We start from the raw sequence: 17,093 nt of genomic DNA, 5'->3' as shown, positions 1-17,093 counted from the left end.
TGGTGCAAATTACTGACCTCTGTCATCATTTTAAGTGGGGGAACTTGCACAATCGGTGGCTGACTAAATACTTTTTTGCCCCACTGTAACTACTGTACATGTGCTGAAGTAACTTAGCTTCATTTGGTTATCTCGAGTGCAGATAACTGCAGTGGGATGAGATGACTCAATACAATCTCAGAAGAAAAAGTGTTGTTTCAAAGACTTGAGAATATTTTATTAGATTGCTTTATTTTTACTGCTAAAGTTCATTCAATTTATATTTTCTCACATTTAAAAAAAAAAAAAAAAAGGAGTAATCCATCTGCTGGCTCACTGTGAACATAGTCTCATTAGATTTTTTGTTCACCTTAAAGCACAAACATCCACTGATTCTACATTAAAGCCACTGCTTAAAGCCTGGTTGTTTTATTTTAAGATGTTTTAATAACCAGTGGTTTTACATGATACACTGAGAGTTAATTACACTATATTTAGTAGTTTGGATTGTTAGCTTTCTAAAGGAAAAACATTAAAAAACCCTATGTAAATAGATAATATGCAAGTAAAACTTTATTTATATAGCACCTTTCAAGATATACAATCACAAAGTGCTTCACAAAAGTCAACAATGCATAACAAAATTAATAAATACTATGTATTTGGGGTACTTGCTTTTACAGCTTCTCTCTTATTTCCCAAGACAGAACAACATCTTCAAGATTTTATACCAGGTGCTCTTCCTTGGGACTGGCGCTATGAGTACACTAGCTTGTGACTATACACATTATTTAGTTGGCTACTGTTAGAGTGCCAGGGAAGTTCACTGGTCCCTACATCTGTTAAAGTTTACTTACCTATCAATCTTCAGGCACTGGACTTAAGTGAACTTGAGAGGTAACGTTTCAGCGTTTTATCCCTAAACTGAAGGCCTTTGTCTCCTTCCCAAGGAGATCGGGAGGCAAACTTCATACCAGAAAATGGATGTTTGTTACCAGTTTAAATTCAAATCAAATTCAAATTCAAATTTTATTTGTCACACACACACACACAACCATACACAGTATGGCATGGGGGTGAAATGCTTGTAGCTGTACAATGCCCGACCATTAAATGACAGAAGAAAAGTTTTACAATATTTACAATTTACAGTTTACTACAGAATTTACAAATTAACTTAGGAATTTACAGTAAAGAATGTGCAAATAGCAGAAGAGATTATAAAGATTATAAATTATAGGAATTATAGGATGATATAATGTGTGGTGGTGCGTGTGGTGACGTGTGTGAGAGTCCAGTCCAGTCTTAACTAATATTAAGCCACTACTACCATTAAAAAAAAGACAAAGAAAAGAAACACTGCAACAAAACTGATCGATAGAAAGGATTACATCAATAAGTTAATCGCTCCTTCATCTAGAAGGTTAAGCAACTGATAACACACAGTTCTGCCCAGAGCTGTGGCTGTGTGGTGCAGACCATCCACTCAGCTTAAACACTACTGAGTAGAGTCAGTTGCAAATAAACAAATTTTAGCTCAGGACCCGCTCATTTTTCATCGCCAGTGGTTATGTCATCTGTTAGCATTTGAAGTTGCCAAAAATCATTGACTTCATATGGTCTCTGGTCACCATGCTGCTGCTGTCGCTTCCTGTGTAGATAGCCCTAAAGACAAGAGGAGGAGCAACAGGAACACAACACACCCACACAACAAAACCAGGTTTGCTATTCCCATAAAAGCCATTGGATCATTAAAATTAATGTTACTTGTCATAAGAAGCAGTGCAGTTTCACTAATGGTTCAGTTTTGTTTTCACTCACCTACTGGGTTAGGTGTAGGGAGGAAAAAATAATGTAATTCGGGTTAAAGCATCATCACTTTTCCATCATCCCTGTTAAAAGGGTAGCGCATTTACACCAGAGGTGCCTGATGCGTTACAATGTGATCCAAACAGGTCCTGCCTGAGCATCTTTGTGTGAGGAGCTGGTGGTTAGACTGGTTTACTGCTATGCATCACAGCACAGATGCCAAAGGATAACCTGTGTGCATCTGTTAAAAATAAAAATGAAAAGTATTAAAAGTATTTCACACCCACCCATGAGGAGGGGGCTCACTGATCCCTGATGAAATTTTTATTACAAAAAGACAATAACGTCTGATCATCACCAATGAAGTGAAGTTATTAGTAATTTGCTGCATGTCTTCCCTTGCTCTGTCCCAGCTTTCATGTCCATTCTCCACTGTTCTGACGTATTAACGGCTCAAAAACCCACCAAGAAAAAAAGGAAATATAAATAATAAGACCAGCACCAATTGTTCTTTGCACATTTAGTGCAGCTGTGAGGTACATGTTAAAGGCTGTCTGAAATACGCTGCACTGTGCAGACACATTTGTTTTTTAGTTCCTCTTAAAGCTGTTCAGTGCCCTTTGGCGGTGCTCAGCTTCAACTCCATTTTTTTTAAAGTCTTTTCAGGAAAAGCTTCTTTGTGATTTTCTTATTTTCAGTGGACTTTGCTGAGTTGGATGGGAGTTTGATAGGATTAAAACTGCGTTGTTTTTTTTAATGCAATTTTGCAACACCACTAGGAAAAAGACCACACCAACTACACCTTCAAAATCAGTTTAGTCACACTGACAATTATGGAACCTTTCAACTGTTTCCCTATATATTAGCATGACCCACTTGCAACCGCTGAGGCTTGGACAGGACCTTTGGATAGTTAAAGTCTGCATTTACTGACTTCTCAAGGATGATGGAGGTGAGTGGTTCATCACCGTTCTTACAGGCTTCAGTATAGCCACTTTGGAGCTGATGTTTGGACAATCGTGAAGTGGTGAAATGCCTCGGTTTGAACTTTCCCGCACAAACAAACGAACAGTCACACTTGCTTTTTTCAAGGATTGACAAGAAGTGTGAGAACAGGGAGAGCTGCAAGGACAATTCTCTCCTCCACACTCCTAAAATTACTCCCTCCTTTACTGTTCATGTTCACTGCAGACACCTTGGCTTTCAAAGGAATGGAGACAACGTGTGATCAGAGACGTGACAAAAAGAGGATTTCCAAGTAAGATCACACTAGGAGACGACTGGAACTTGTTTACTGATATGGTTTAAGACGTATTTTTAACCCTATTGTATAATGACCAGCTTTTGCTGCTTTAGTTGCTTTTATTATGATTTTGAGATTGCACCTGCATTATGAAATCTCCTTTATCCATGCTGAAAGAAAAAGGACACAGGCATCACACATACGTTTGTGGAAATGCCTCGTATTATCAAAAGGGATTATTTGTCATGTGATCAACTCTTACACACAGATAACATTTTCCATTTTCTACCTTCTATCGTTTTTTTTAACATGAGCACAGAATTGGGCCTCAGATAAAAATCACGTCCATTTGCTGGCTTGATCCCTTTCATTCAAGTTGTGGCATCAAATAAAATGCTCTTCTTTGTTAAAAATGCCTTTTTGTTGCTGCTTTTGTCGCTACGGAGACTTGGAGAAAAGTGTCTGACTTCAATCTAATTTTAGTAACTTACGCTTCTCAGGTGACAGCTCCTGAAAAGATTACTTATTACTTACAAACTCCTTTCCAGTGAGCATCTTGGAGCTGAATGATGTTGTGTTGACTGTCAATCTTGAGACACTTCGCAATGACTCAAAAATAGCACCAGAGTTCACATCACCTCTATGAGGTCTGCTCAGCGTGCTTCATAAATGTAAGCCGGACATCATTCCTTCTTAGCAAAAGGAAGCTTTCTGGTTGTGACTTTTTAAATTAAAAAAATCATAATATAACAGTTGTACATGAGGTTGTAATCAATTAGATGAAAGCCAAACAAGTAAAAATCTAGTCCTTCAGAAGAAACACAAAATGAAAAGGTAGATTTTCTTCCTCTGACTCCAGCTGTCACATTTTATGGAAAAATCATGGTTCATCAGTGAGAGATGCAGAGAGTCTTCTGCTGCCACGAATGACACGATGTTCAGTTCTTTGTATAGCCTTGAGAATTCTGTGTAAGCAACATAACATTGGACTTTGATAGCCTTGTTAGTTGTGAGCTTATAATTGCAAACAGTACAGAGTAAATATCGAGCACTTATTAGCAGTTGACAGGATTGAGAAGCCTTTTTTATTGAACACGTTTCCCTTTGATTTTTTCTTTTTGTTCCAGATCTTAGATTGCAGACTTTTAATTTCTTTGCCTTTTGTTTTATTGTTAGGAATGAGGAACGCTGATTAGTAAGCTTTTGTTCATTGTTTTGGGCATTGTTCGGCTCAGAAGCAGATAAACCCATACTGAACCTTGATTTGCCTTTTGCAGAGAGTAAACTCGCATATTATGTACAGGTTAACAGCAACAAACCCAAATCAAATTGTCAGTTAAAGATCATATTAAAAGACAGACACATAATCTTTTAGTTTGCTTTTTTTTTTGCAATAACATAATTAACACTTTCTGCTTTGTAACAGGGTCTGATGTGGAAACAGTGCCATGATTATGGCGTCTGTTTCATAACCATGTTTGCGGTGGAAACATGGTGATTTTTGACTGAAGACACATTTTTGGCATTTCAATTTGTTTCTTTGTTACACAGTCACATTCAAAAGGTGTGAAGATTGTGAAAGAACGCCAACGAGATGGATGCATTTACACCTTTTCAGTGACTGGATTCAAGTCTGAATGCTTCTTGGCTGCATTTGCACTCTGCAATTTTTAGATCTGATAGTTATCCAGTTGGCCCTCTGGATGCATGAAGTGGTTAGAGATTGCTAAGCTATTTGACTGCCGATAAGCAATCTGTAACTTTCCAAACCTGACATTCACAGCCCATTCACGGTCAGCTGTGCAGGGACAAAGACAAGAGAGGCAGGATTTGTATCTCTTTTGCTCTTTCCCCCCCCCTTTTTGATAGAGCCATTTCTTTCACCTTCACAGTGACTCAAACACTGTTTCAGGAGACTGAATCCCATTTTTCCAATAAGATGCATCTTCCTCTCAGATTATGGTTATGGCAGCTCAGGACCGTTTGTCTGATACGGTCCGATAACAGACAAAGTCTCGGCAACTTGTTCTGGTTGAGCATTAGCAGGATAACGTCTACCATGAACATTCAGAATGCCTCTGGTGTCCAGACTAAATTCATACTGCAGGTTCAATTCCAATTGTTCCATCAGAGCTGTTCAGCTTGCATTAAATTACCAGCTTAAACTGGCTTTAGTCACACTTGAGCAATTTTGACCAAGTGACCCTGACAAATCAGATTCAGGACAAAATTTGCATGTTGATCTGATGTGTTTCACTCATTTAGAAAACCTGACAAATAATAAAACGGCAAAGAAAAAAGCCCAATATTGGCCAGGTGATATGGATCATATGCACAATTTCCAGCTCAGTGAACAACATTTCATCTTAAATTGTTTTTGACATGGGCTGGACTATTTGCAGTGTCTCTTTTGCACTACAGAGATTTAGGTTCCCATGACAAGATGCTGGTATTGATATAATTTGATTTAATGCAGAGCTCCTCCATCAGAGAGGAAGCAAAAGGAGCCCGAAGCAGCTCTGTATGCACCCGGGAAAATTGCTTACTCTTCGGCACCTCTGGAAGTGTAATCAGTGAGCGGGATACCAAAGAAAGCCTTTGTCGAACAGCCATGACACCATCTCTTCAATGAGGGGGGGATGATGGGATATACATCAAAGTCGCCTCTGTAATTGGGAGTGTTTCGACTGAAGGGCAGACAACGTGGTACAGGAAATGATTTAATGTCACATCAGCAAAACACCGCAGGGCTACAGAAGCTGCCTCTGTCTTTTCGGCCGTCTGGTGCTTAAAACTTAAACTTTCTTCTGCAACTTTTCTTTTGTCTTTTCTTGTTTCACTTATAAACTTAAAACAGAGCTCTGCTCCTTTGCTCTGTTTTTGGACAAGAAGCACACTGTTTAGGCAAACCCCGTGTCTCCATAATTAATAACCTTGGCATCCAATATGTTTCTAATCTGGAGAAGGAATGCTCATGGCATAGAGAAGGAGACTATGCCAAATACAAAAAAAAAAGTTGGATCATTTCTCTCTCGCACCATGGAGGGCACGCTCATTAATCATGCCTAAAGAGCTGAGTAATGTTGCGGGCCTCGTGTGTCTGTGGAGCCAGATGACGGAAAAGCAAAGAAATTCGGTTTTATTGTAGTGCTTCTCGCCAGCCGTCGTCTTCCATTTGCTCTTAACCATGACAACGGCAGCAGCTATCATCTATCTCCTGATGTTGTGCCACAAGGTATGATCCATTTATCATAGTTTAACCTTTTCAGATCCTTTGCTGCTCTCTCTGGCGCTGAATGACGAAGGTGCTCCACATGCTAAAGCCTATCATCTACCAAAGATTAAAACGCAGAGAAGCTTTAAATCACCATTCGGCTCATGGCATAAGCCTCGGGAAATCTTCCCTCCACATCCTTTATGTTAAAATGTATAACTTGACCAGTGATTCCCTAACCACAGAATGCCAAAAGGCACGAAGTGCAAGATTACTCCATTGAGGGAATGCTTATCGAGAGGCAGTCTCCTCTCCCCTCCACCCCACCCTTCACCAGTAATTGCTTTCCAGGCCTGCACCGGAAAGAGCCTGGAGCTGTGTTATGTTTGGCGGGAGCAGAATACTCTGGAGATAAGTTGAATTCCAAGACTATGCTCCAATTGGGACTACTGTGGCATAACGAAACCACTATTCTCCTCTCTTCAGTCAGGAGAGCCGTTTTAGTATTCCAGCATTGTCTTTGCATAAAAATAGCAGTTATCTGTCACTGATGTTTCCTTCATTTTGTGTTGTAATTTAAACCCTGTGAATGGTACAAAGCACAAAGACAGAACTCTCTCACACACACGCACACACGTTTGTGCTCTTTTTCCACACAGCCCTGCAGACTTCACAAACACTGTTAGTTCACATCAGATGACTACAGAGTCCTTGGCCATAACGGCCTAATTGGGGAGTTTTCTGTCTTGCTTTCCAGCTGGCTGATTGCAGAGCGAAATCCTAATGAACAGTGAAAAATAGCTTCGTTGCGCAGCGAAGATGTGGCTGTCTGAGATGAAATATTCAAACGTCTCACTTCTCCAGCTGTCACTAAAGCTGCGTTTGGGGGAAGGATGCCTTGTCATGTCTCCTTGGCACAGATGGCTTCGCATGCTCATGCCTTCAAGCGAAGTGTACCTAGTCAGAGTATTTCCAGCCCTGATATGTCTAAAAAAATCCACTCTGACCACAGTTTGTGCTGAACAATCTGCTTTGTAAATTTCGTGTTCTGTCTCAGTGGGATTGCTTGCTGCTGCCGCACAACAGTTTCTGTTTTTTTGGCCATACTGGAGCTGCGGCTCTGAGGGCGGCACAAATAAAAGAAAAATACTAATATTACAAGATTTGGTGAGCTATTATGATTCCCTGAGGAGCAATCACATATTGCCACATAAGCGGTGACATTTATGTCGTTAGTGAAAGTCAGTGATAGCTTTTGGATAAATTTTAATGAACGTGGATCCTCATTAATTTGCCCAATTATTTGAATTTCATCACAGACCACCATAAGGCAACACACTGGTTTATGACTTATAAAACTGATGAACTTCCAATTAAGTAAGAACCTCTGGGCCTTAAAAAAAAGCCACCACAAAAGTACTAAAAATCTACAATTTTTCCAGTTACCTCTTAAGGCTGGCTCCCAACAATGTTCAAAATGCTAAAAGGTGGAAATCCAAAATGCAAATTTCAAAACTAAATTCTCACATCAAGGTGGGTACATACATCTTTTATGTACAGTCTGTGGTCAGGACACCAACATTGCTGAGTGTGTAAATAGGAGAGGCAGAAAGCATGCGATGAAATGACATTAAATTATAGGTTTAAAATGTCATCAAAACACTACTTTTCTTTGTCTTAAGCAGAACACTGATTTGCACTTCAACATGTTGTCAGGATGGTGAAGGTGGCGATGAATAACATCAATTTTAAAAAAAAAAGCAGCATAGTAAGTCAGAGCTGAGACGTGAGCAGGTGGAGGTTACATTAACTGCAACAAGCACAACCTCCAACCTAACATCAGCTATTGACATGTCCAGATCATCAGCTTGGAGACCCCGGGGCGCAAATGCGTGATGCTCCCCAGAAAGCTTGATTGACAGAATAGTTCTAAATCATTATAGAGGAGACCGGGCCTCATGAATGCCACTTTGCTAAGCATTTTCTCAACTTTAATATTGACTCCATTGAATTTCACACTGAATGAAAAATTACCTTTTTCATTTGCTAAAATTCCTGTTGAAGAAGTCAAGGTTGAACTTTTTTTAAATAAAGATCATTTGGGGGAATTTACCTTGATTTCAGAGAAATGCTGGCAGGCAACAAATATGGGGAAATGAGAGATTCTGCTTCTCTAACAAGTTCACTCAATAGGTCATCTGTGTAAGCTGCTATTACATAATATAATAGCCCTTGAGCAAGTGGATATAAAATGCTTGCTGGTGCCATCATCTTTTGATGGATTGAAGCTCGGCACCGGAGAAACCTTGAGAGTGGAACATTTTAATGTATTTAATCCTGAAAATGGTTTTAACCCAAACCATGATCTTCATCCATATATTAAACATGTAGTTTAATGCAGTGATTCCCAAACTTTTTTTTGCTAGGCCCCCCTTTGTTTTAAAAGAAAAATGTTTGGGCCTAAAAATCAAGAATGTGGGGTACTGTTTGTCTGTGATTTGGAGAGCCCAGTGTGTGCTCCCGACGCAGGGAAAACCAATTCTGCAGGGGAGACCTACCTTGGCACTTGTGCAGGTGAAGCCAAAGGGAAGATATGCTTCACCATATTTTCTAGGAAGGAAGTTGTTTTGGAACCATATTTGGCGATGCTTCATATCCTGCTATGCGTTTGTGTGGAAGCCCTGTCAAAAACCTGTCAATTATGCTAGCAGTGTCCAAACGTTCTTTTTTTTTTTTTTCTCTTTTCATACCGCTACCACTCCACTGTGGGTTTTTCTGTCCAGGCATGGTTGCATTGGCAGTGTGTTTCATTGAAATTTTAAAACATTAAGCTATTGCCAATCATTTTATTACGGTGGATCAAAATCTGATGGCACTTTTCTGCAGTCATATTTCCATCAATTTTGATAAGATCGCCAACACCACTGGTTGAACTGCAGCCCTATAATGTGACACGTTTTACAGATGAGTATAGACACTGAGTGTTGTACCTCAATTCTGACCTCCTCTGTACATACTGACAAAGATTTGAACCAAAAACATCTAATTTAGTGAGACCTGATTTTCAGTCCAGTTCTTGTGTAATTTGGCATACCTTAGCCTTTTCACCCCGTTTCCCTTCCTTATTAATGGTCCTTCCACTGATACAATTTCTGAAGAGGCTTCAGGGTCAGATGCATCTCTCAGGTTCGCCTACTGTAGATAGTTTTTTAGGCCTGCCACTTCTTCCTTTGTCCTCTACTTGTGCAGTTTAAGGACGCACTTCACATAGTCCTTTACAAAGCAGCATTTTGGTGCACAAATACTATTATATGCCCATCAGACTGTTATCTTTGTCATTTTTAGTAAATTCATTAAAAGAAATTGTGACAGGCTGCTAGTAACAAGTTCCTGAAGATGTATCACTTCTTCATTGTCGGAGTTATGTGTTTTTTTAAAGGTTGAATGGTCATTATTAGGTGGCCATAAAAATCAACAAAAACATTAATGTAAAAATGGTCAAGTACAAGGCCGGGACTAAAAATGAGGGGAAAAGCAGCCAATGTCCAAAGATACATTAAGAGACTTCCAGAAAGCCTAATGAACTATTGCTGAAGACTACTTAAATACAAGGTAATACAAGCAAAATACAAAGAAATGAGAGGTGTCACTTAACTGTAGATGACAGAAACAAATAGTTTATATTGGAGAACATGAGCTACTCAGCAACCAGGCTGCTTCTCTTGGTTTTGACCTTTAATCACAGGAAAAATACACCTGTTTCCTTTCTCTCCAGCCACATATAAGGACCTCATCCTCCCTTTCTTAACTCCACCTGACATGCAGGATATCACTGTTTACAAAATTTGCATGTTTTTTGGTGTCAGGAAGGCAATCAGAGGAAGACAGACGCTTTCTTGTCCTCCCATCTCCACTGAGAGACAGACAAGAGTGGTTTCCAGTCCTCCTCCTCCTCCTCCACCTTCTCACTGAGAAAATAAAAAGCAGGATAGTGCAAGAAGAAAGGAAACCCTTAGGGATTTCACTCCATCTTTCACTTCTGTGTCAGTTTCTGCCTCCTCCTTCACTCTCTTGTCTCATTCTCTCAGGCTGAACCTTTCCTGGCTCCTATATTCTCTTTTATCATTCTCTTCGTCCTTCCCCTTCCCCAGTTTTGTCCTTTTCTCTCATTCTCTTTGCCCTTACTCTACAAGAGTTTCTTTCCCTTTTCATCTCCACCCCAAGTTTCTTTCTCTGCTTTCTTATCTGGTCACTCTCATTCACAGCACAAGTCCAGGCCCACCAATGCTGCTGTGTAGCTCAAAATAAATTACCTTTCACTCTGAACTGAATCGAACATGTGGTGTTGAAAATTCTGGCTATGAAAGAATTAATGGATTTCAAATGCATACATGCATTTATTTATTCATCTATTTATTTCAAAGATGGTTCAAACAGTCATAGAGAAAATCATTTTAAGGACTCTGGCAAATACTTTAGCATCTTGGCCAAGTGTCTGCAGAAGATATATAAGATTCCAAATGGTTTCTGGGCTGTCATGAGTTTAATACTCTGGTGGAAGATAAAGTGAAGCGGTCAAAGGCTGACTGACACTGCGCCCGTGTGCCAGCCAGCTGATATCTTGGAGAGATCAATATGGCGGCGAGGTCAGCAAGCAAAGATGAGGAAGACAAATGTTCGACTCAGTATTTTTTTTTCTCCCCAAACAATGATCATTCAACGCTGCAGGAGAACACATTTGAGACAAGGCCAACAACTTTTACACTTTAATACACACAGAAAAACCTCAGCCACGTTTTCAGGTACATAAAAAGTTCACGGAAAGTTTTTGAAGACTTTACCGTGCTGCACGCTATAGTAGCCTGCGCATTCAGATCATAAAGTATTGATTGGAGTTTGCAGTGAGAGAACAAGATGGGTGACATAATAGCAGGTTCCAAGCAGCATAAATGATGTTCAGTGGTGCTCTGGCCCTAATTGATATCCCTTGTTGCCAAAATGTCAAAAAATCTATTGCCAAGAGAAAAAATAAATTAATAGTTTACTTATGATGCTCGGCTGCTCCAGTTCACTCGAAGAAAATCAATTCTCATCCCTAGCTGGGCTTACTGACGCATTACAGACAAATCCTCATCAAATCAAAACATGCATGGTCACTGAATATTGGCATTTGAGGCAGTGAGAAAAAAAAAGATGGTGCTGCGTGCCCTGGGTTTCCGAAAATATGACAGCAATGACTCATTTCGTATTTACTTTTGCTCTGCTTGACTTTGGAGAGATCTATGTGACCTAGCTGCACAATAATTCCAAGTCAGAGTCAAAGAGCTAAACAGCCAGTGGCACATCGACTGCACCTCTGGGTAGATACTAACCCTAACTGCATTTGAATGTTTTCTATTAAACGAGGTCCATAACCCACACTGGTTAAATCAAATTCACAACATTAAAAGTTTTCCCATATTTGAAAGAAGCATATTTAGCACAAATCTCACAGATATAATACAATTAAAGGTTGGACTCCAAAGCAGAATAGGAGTGTCGGGCACAAATGTACCTACTTCTTACATGCAAATTGTGGTCTGGACTCCAGAGTGGACATGGACAACTATCACATTTGCAGTATTGGTAAATACTGCATTAGCTTTCTGCATAGAGAGGTGTGTTGTAAGGCTGCAACCACACATCCCTCTCTTTACAAAATCGTCTTCTCACCTTAACTCTAAAACCAAGTTTTTTAACCACTCTTAAAGAAGTAATGACTCAAAAAGGCCCTCTGTATATAAACCACCCTGGAAGCCAATTACAAGCTTCAAACTCTTTAACTGGGATCTTTGTTGCATGTCACAAATTTCCTGCCAGCGCTTTACTGTCACTGTAAGGTAAGAAAAGATCCAAAATACTAAACATGAACTACAAGAAAAGAAACAGCCTTTTACTAAATGTTTCCACAAATTTAAGGTGTAAAACTCATGTTGAGATACCACAGACACAGAAAAAGTGTGAATAACAGTGATCGCATATTAAACAAATAAAATTTGCATGTGTTATTAACAGATTCAGCCATAATGTTAATTTCCTGTTTTGTTTTGAAGCCATTTGGATAATATGGTGAAAGTGTGGATTTGGCCAAATATCTGACTGCTTTTCTGCTCAGTTTTAACAGCATAACCAGAAAACCAAATAACACCTTTAATTTTAGACAACTGAGAAAAAATTCATCACATCTAATAAAAAAAAACATTTAAAATATGATAATATATATAACTTTGGGATACTAATTTGACACAACCTAAAACATAATGACTTAAAACCCTTTTGTTTTTAAAAGCAGCCGATACATCCTTCCCTTGAGAAATATATAGAGAGAAATGGAAGCCTAAATCAGCATGTCAGTCATGCTGTCTTCATTCCTGCCACACATGGGCTGACTAGAAACACAGATCGGAAATCACCATGATGACATGTAAAGTAAATACACCCAAAAGGTGACAAACGTGCATTTTCTGTAGAGCAGAGCTACTTGGAGGAAAAACTCACGAAGAAATACAAGCAGCATGTCTCCTGAGAAAACTGCCAGCTGAACTTTTCAGGCAGCATTAAAGGTTTCCACACTTGTTGGTTTCTGCACCGGTGAGATTTCTTTTAGTGAATAATAGTTCTACAATCTGTTGCCGACCTCGATTACTTTGTCACAAGATTAAATGACTCTTCAGATCCTCTGGTGTTTAATTTAAAAGAAGTTCATTTACCAACCCGGCTACTTTTTCTGATGTTCAGGAACAGTGGGTTGACTCCCAGATGTGGCTGGAACATACTCACGTTGCATATTTGTCTCATTTGTACAGCCACAGCCTCATCTAAGAGCAGGTCCAATTACTCATATGTAAATCAGCCTATGACATAATCTGATGATTTAATGCTCGTTTTCTAGCAGGTAGCAGATACTGTTTTTTAAGACAGAGATGGCAGCACAAATTGGCCTGTCACTCATGGTGTCTTCAGTCCTGCCACTGACGGATTACTGTATGCACCGTCTGGACACAAGCCCAGCAGAGCTCAGGGGCCAGAGAAGTGACTGTTCTTGTTTAAAACTCAATTAAACAACCACTCAGATGCAAAATGACTGCAGATGTAAAATTGCTAGAAAGAGGTGGAATGATAAGGAAAGGATACAAAATGACTACAGATGCACAAAGTGACAACAAAAAGATTTAACGTGTCTGCTGAGAGACTAAAAATGACATCAAATATATTTAAAATGGCAATAGACCAATGCAAAAATAACTACTGAAACAAAATAACAACAGAGGTACAAAATGACTACAAAAATAGGTAAAATTACTTCAGATAGATGCAAAATGTCTATAGAGAGAGTGAGAATCAGTAAAGCAAGATGCAAACTGATTGGAGAGACACATAAAACAATGAGGGGAATTACAATGAAAAAGAATAGATACTAAATGTCTAGACAGAGCTAAATGGGCAATTATGCAAAAAATATCAAAGAGGCATAGAACAATTAAACAGGTAAAATTCTATTTCAGGGATGCAAAAATGATAGAAGAGACACAAAATGACTCAAAAGTGAAAGAAAATAGCTAAAAATCAATGTAAAGCAGTGCTAAAGAGACTAAAAGATAAAATTCAGTTGAAAAAGAGGACTACTACAGAGAGATGTGAAATGATAATGAGTGGAGCCTAAATTGCACTAGAGCAATAAAAAAAATGACTACTAGTGAAGGGATGCAAAAAGCCTATATGGACACAAAATGAGCACAGATCGATGCAAAACGCGAGGGGAAGCAAAGAAAAAAAGGAAATCACGGCTAAAAAAAAAAAAGAAGTAATAAGTAATAAGAGTAATAAGGCATATGACAGTAGAGGGATACAAAATGAGAACAGCAACTCAAAGTGATTAAAGAAGACTTAAAGAAACAGCAACTACAAATAGCCACAAATCATATTGGTGTTTTGCTCCTGCACATCTGAATGAATGATTGTGGCCAGAACGTTTCTCCAAATTTGTCATTCTTAAATCCAGCAGTTTCAGACAGTCGCGAGAGCCCACCAGCCAAACCGCCCGCATGGTGGTATGCTGCGCCTGCACGCTTACTGAAAACGCCTTCACAAGGTGAATGGGTCTGCTTTACTTGCAGAGGCTTCGCTCCCCGGTACTCTCATTGATTGTTTTCTCCTGGCTTGGTAAACAGATGGCAGTCAATACAACCCCACAATGACGTCAGAGTTCACCTAGCTGCGGGTCTCCTGGGCTTATCAATTAGAGCTTAAGAATGCAGTCGAGGATTTCATTTGTAGCCTAAGCTGTTATTAGTAACGACAGGTGGGTATTGAATGTGGCGCAACGCAGCGCCGGAGAAAATTGTGATAAATGACAGAGAGGATGCTCTCTCTCTCTCTTTCTCTCTCTCTCTAAAGACAGCTACTGGTCGTCAGGACAAGAGGAAATTTGCGTGTGTGCGGCTCAGGCTGGGAAAGATTCAGTGCCGAAAAAAGGGGTTTGGAGAAAAGTAAAACTTTCAAAAGCTTTGATGCCTACTCTGCTGGGCATTCACCACGTGTTAAAGCGAACCACGCGCCCGTTCTCTGAGTTATGAGACACGCACTCAGCCACATCTGTTTACCTTATGGTCGATGATGCTGTTGTATCCCTGGAGGATCGGGGGGTGAGGCTTGGCGACCCCGACGGAGGCTTCGGTGGGCCGCCGCAGCTGTTCATGCTGCCTGATGCGCGTGTCGTTGGCGTCTCTGGAAGCGCCGTTGAAGCTGCCGTTGTACACGAGGAACAAGCTGGCGCACAGGAGAAGCACGAGAAGCACGGCTACCCCATGGCGCTGACACAAAGACACAAGCAGATGCGGGCAAATTAGCCGAGTTCCACCGGACTGAGTTTAACCTGCACCTACGGACTTCATGCAAGATGAGCGGCAACAGCAGGCGCTGGTTTGTCAGTAAAAGCCCAACTTCCTGTAATGCATGTCACGTGCGACCAAAAACTTAAAAACAGCTTTTATCGAACTATGATAAGGGCACAGCTAATGTTTATGACGCTGTCAGGCTGTTAATTATCTTCTTTACTTAGTTTGCATGCATTAATATTAATCATCAGGTGCGTTGAGGAGCACATGTGTACTGTAATTTACAGTAGGTGCCACACCTCAGAGGACACCAACAGCTTTTAAGTAAAAGTTCTAATGAAAAAGAAAAATAAATCACCTATGTGAATTCATGCCAATCGTACATGAACAGGATGAGCAGCTCACGGCACTTTCAATTTGTTTTCTTTTCTTTATTTCTTTAAAAAAATAGTTTGAGAATTAATGCTTATCAGTTAATATTAAAGCAACACGGATATTGTTCACTTTCTACAGTGTATCCGTATTAAACGGAGACAAATCAAGCATCCAGCGCGCTGTGCTGTAGTGGAGCTTTAGTGCCAAACAGAGCGCACAGCTGGACGCCCATTGTTCTGATCCTAATCTTTTGATCCGACACTGTACGCCACAGCGGCGTTATGTCGATTATAGCGCACTTGACGGAACAATGCTGGATTTAAAAGCGAGCACAAACAGTTTGACTGCGGGGTTACATGGCAAAACCCTTTACCATAGGTGTCTTCATTTTGCGGCGCGCTGTCTTATCGCTGCGGTTCAGTGCGTAAGGCTCCACTTTCACTCATGGTCCAGCGTCATCTGCTCGCCTCCCGAATGCACTCCAGTCCGTCCGCGCTGTACCAGCCCGCCTGCCTCTGCCCGTGTGTCTTCAGACTGGAGCCCAAGCGCAATTCATACAGAGGAGACCGCGACAGATGTTCACTGTTGTACCTCTGCTGGGTCTTAACGCCCCCCGAGTTCTTTAGGAGCCGGTGAGTGGAGGCGCAGCGTTTTTAATTAAACAGACTACCTGCAAAAGAGTGATAAGACCTATTTGCTAAACGTTATTTCCTGCTGAGGCATATTTGATGTAAATCTGCGCAATTAAACTAGAGTACAGTGAGCCCACTCTATGTCATCTTTTGACGTCTGCTGCATTATCCATGGGATGGATTATAAAGACAAGAGAAGTTATGGCTTTACAGTGCAGACGTTATCTGGCACAACACCCTGAATGTCTGTCACTCAGTGGTGAAACCACATGTTCATTCGTGCGCTGTATTTATGTTCAAACTACACTGTACTCGAGTATTTCAGTTTTTAGATCTCCTCATACTTCCACTGTAGACTAGAGATTCTTTATAGATTGTACTCCAGTCTGCAAAGAATCCCATTCATCACGTTCTTCCTTAAGAAATTAGACTCTTAAGGCGGTGTTACTTATTAAACTACTCCATCACATCCAACCATAAGCTGCACACATTACTGCACCAGCAATAGGATCTGAAAAAACTCAAAAAGAGCCCATTTCTATAATCGTGAAGGACACGTTTTACTTTTACCCACCATTGTTGCTGAACTGCTTTAACCTGTAAAGCTGTATTTAAGTAAAGTACTTAATCCTTCCTCTTCTCCATTCAGTTAAACAGTTAAAATCTTTATTTCCTTTTCATTGTTTTTGAGTTTTCCACACTTTTTAAAAATGTAATTGATTTTACTTAATTTTCTCTTAATTTTTAAAATTTGTTGAAAGCTAGGTGTAAAATGCCACCACACTGAAACCAATAAATAACCTAAAACTAAATACTTTTACATCAATATCATATCAAATTGAATCTGTAGTACAGTAATCCAGTGAACTGACAACGAGCATTAATGTATGGAGCGTGTCTGCAGGAATGATACACTGTTAAAAACATAAAGAAGCAGTTGATCATCCCAGTAGAAAACTAATTCT

General features: G+C 40.0%; 1 protein-coding gene across 3 annotated transcripts in view; it reads right to left on the bottom strand.

Annotated features, from left to right (window-relative positions):
• The window catches only part of st6galnac5a (ST6 (alpha-N-acetyl-neuraminyl-2,3-beta-galactosyl-1,3)-N-acetylgalactosaminide alpha-2,6-sialyltransferase 5a), a 66,385-nt gene extending 50,156 nt beyond the window's left edge, over nt 1-16,229 (bottom strand). For 2 of the 3 annotated variants that reach the window (XR_315952.3, XM_042222001.1), the window contains exons 1-2: nt 15,870-16,229; nt 14,888-15,097 (exon numbers count right to left, since the gene is read on the bottom strand). Coding sequence is in view for 2 of the 3 variants with exons in the window: in XM_042222001.1 (XP_042077935.1) it covers nt 14,888-15,097; nt 15,870-15,884 (225 nt within the window). In the remaining variant the exon portion in view is untranslated. The remainder of the gene's footprint in view (nt 1-14,887; nt 15,098-15,869) is intronic. The other variant, XM_005924550.3, reaches the window with a different exon arrangement.
• Between the last annotated feature and the right edge of the window lie 864 nt (nt 16,230-17,093).

The sequence above is a fragment of the Haplochromis burtoni genome, unplaced genomic scaffold (genome assembly GCF_018398535.1).
Source record: "Haplochromis burtoni strain Fernald_Lab_line unplaced genomic scaffold, NCSU_Asbu1 Contig_78, whole genome shotgun sequence".
Taxonomy (NCBI): Eukaryota; Metazoa; Chordata; class Actinopteri; order Cichliformes; family Cichlidae; genus Haplochromis; species Haplochromis burtoni.
Note: the sequence above shows the minus strand (reverse complement) of the source record. Positions and strands in the feature narration are given on the sequence as shown.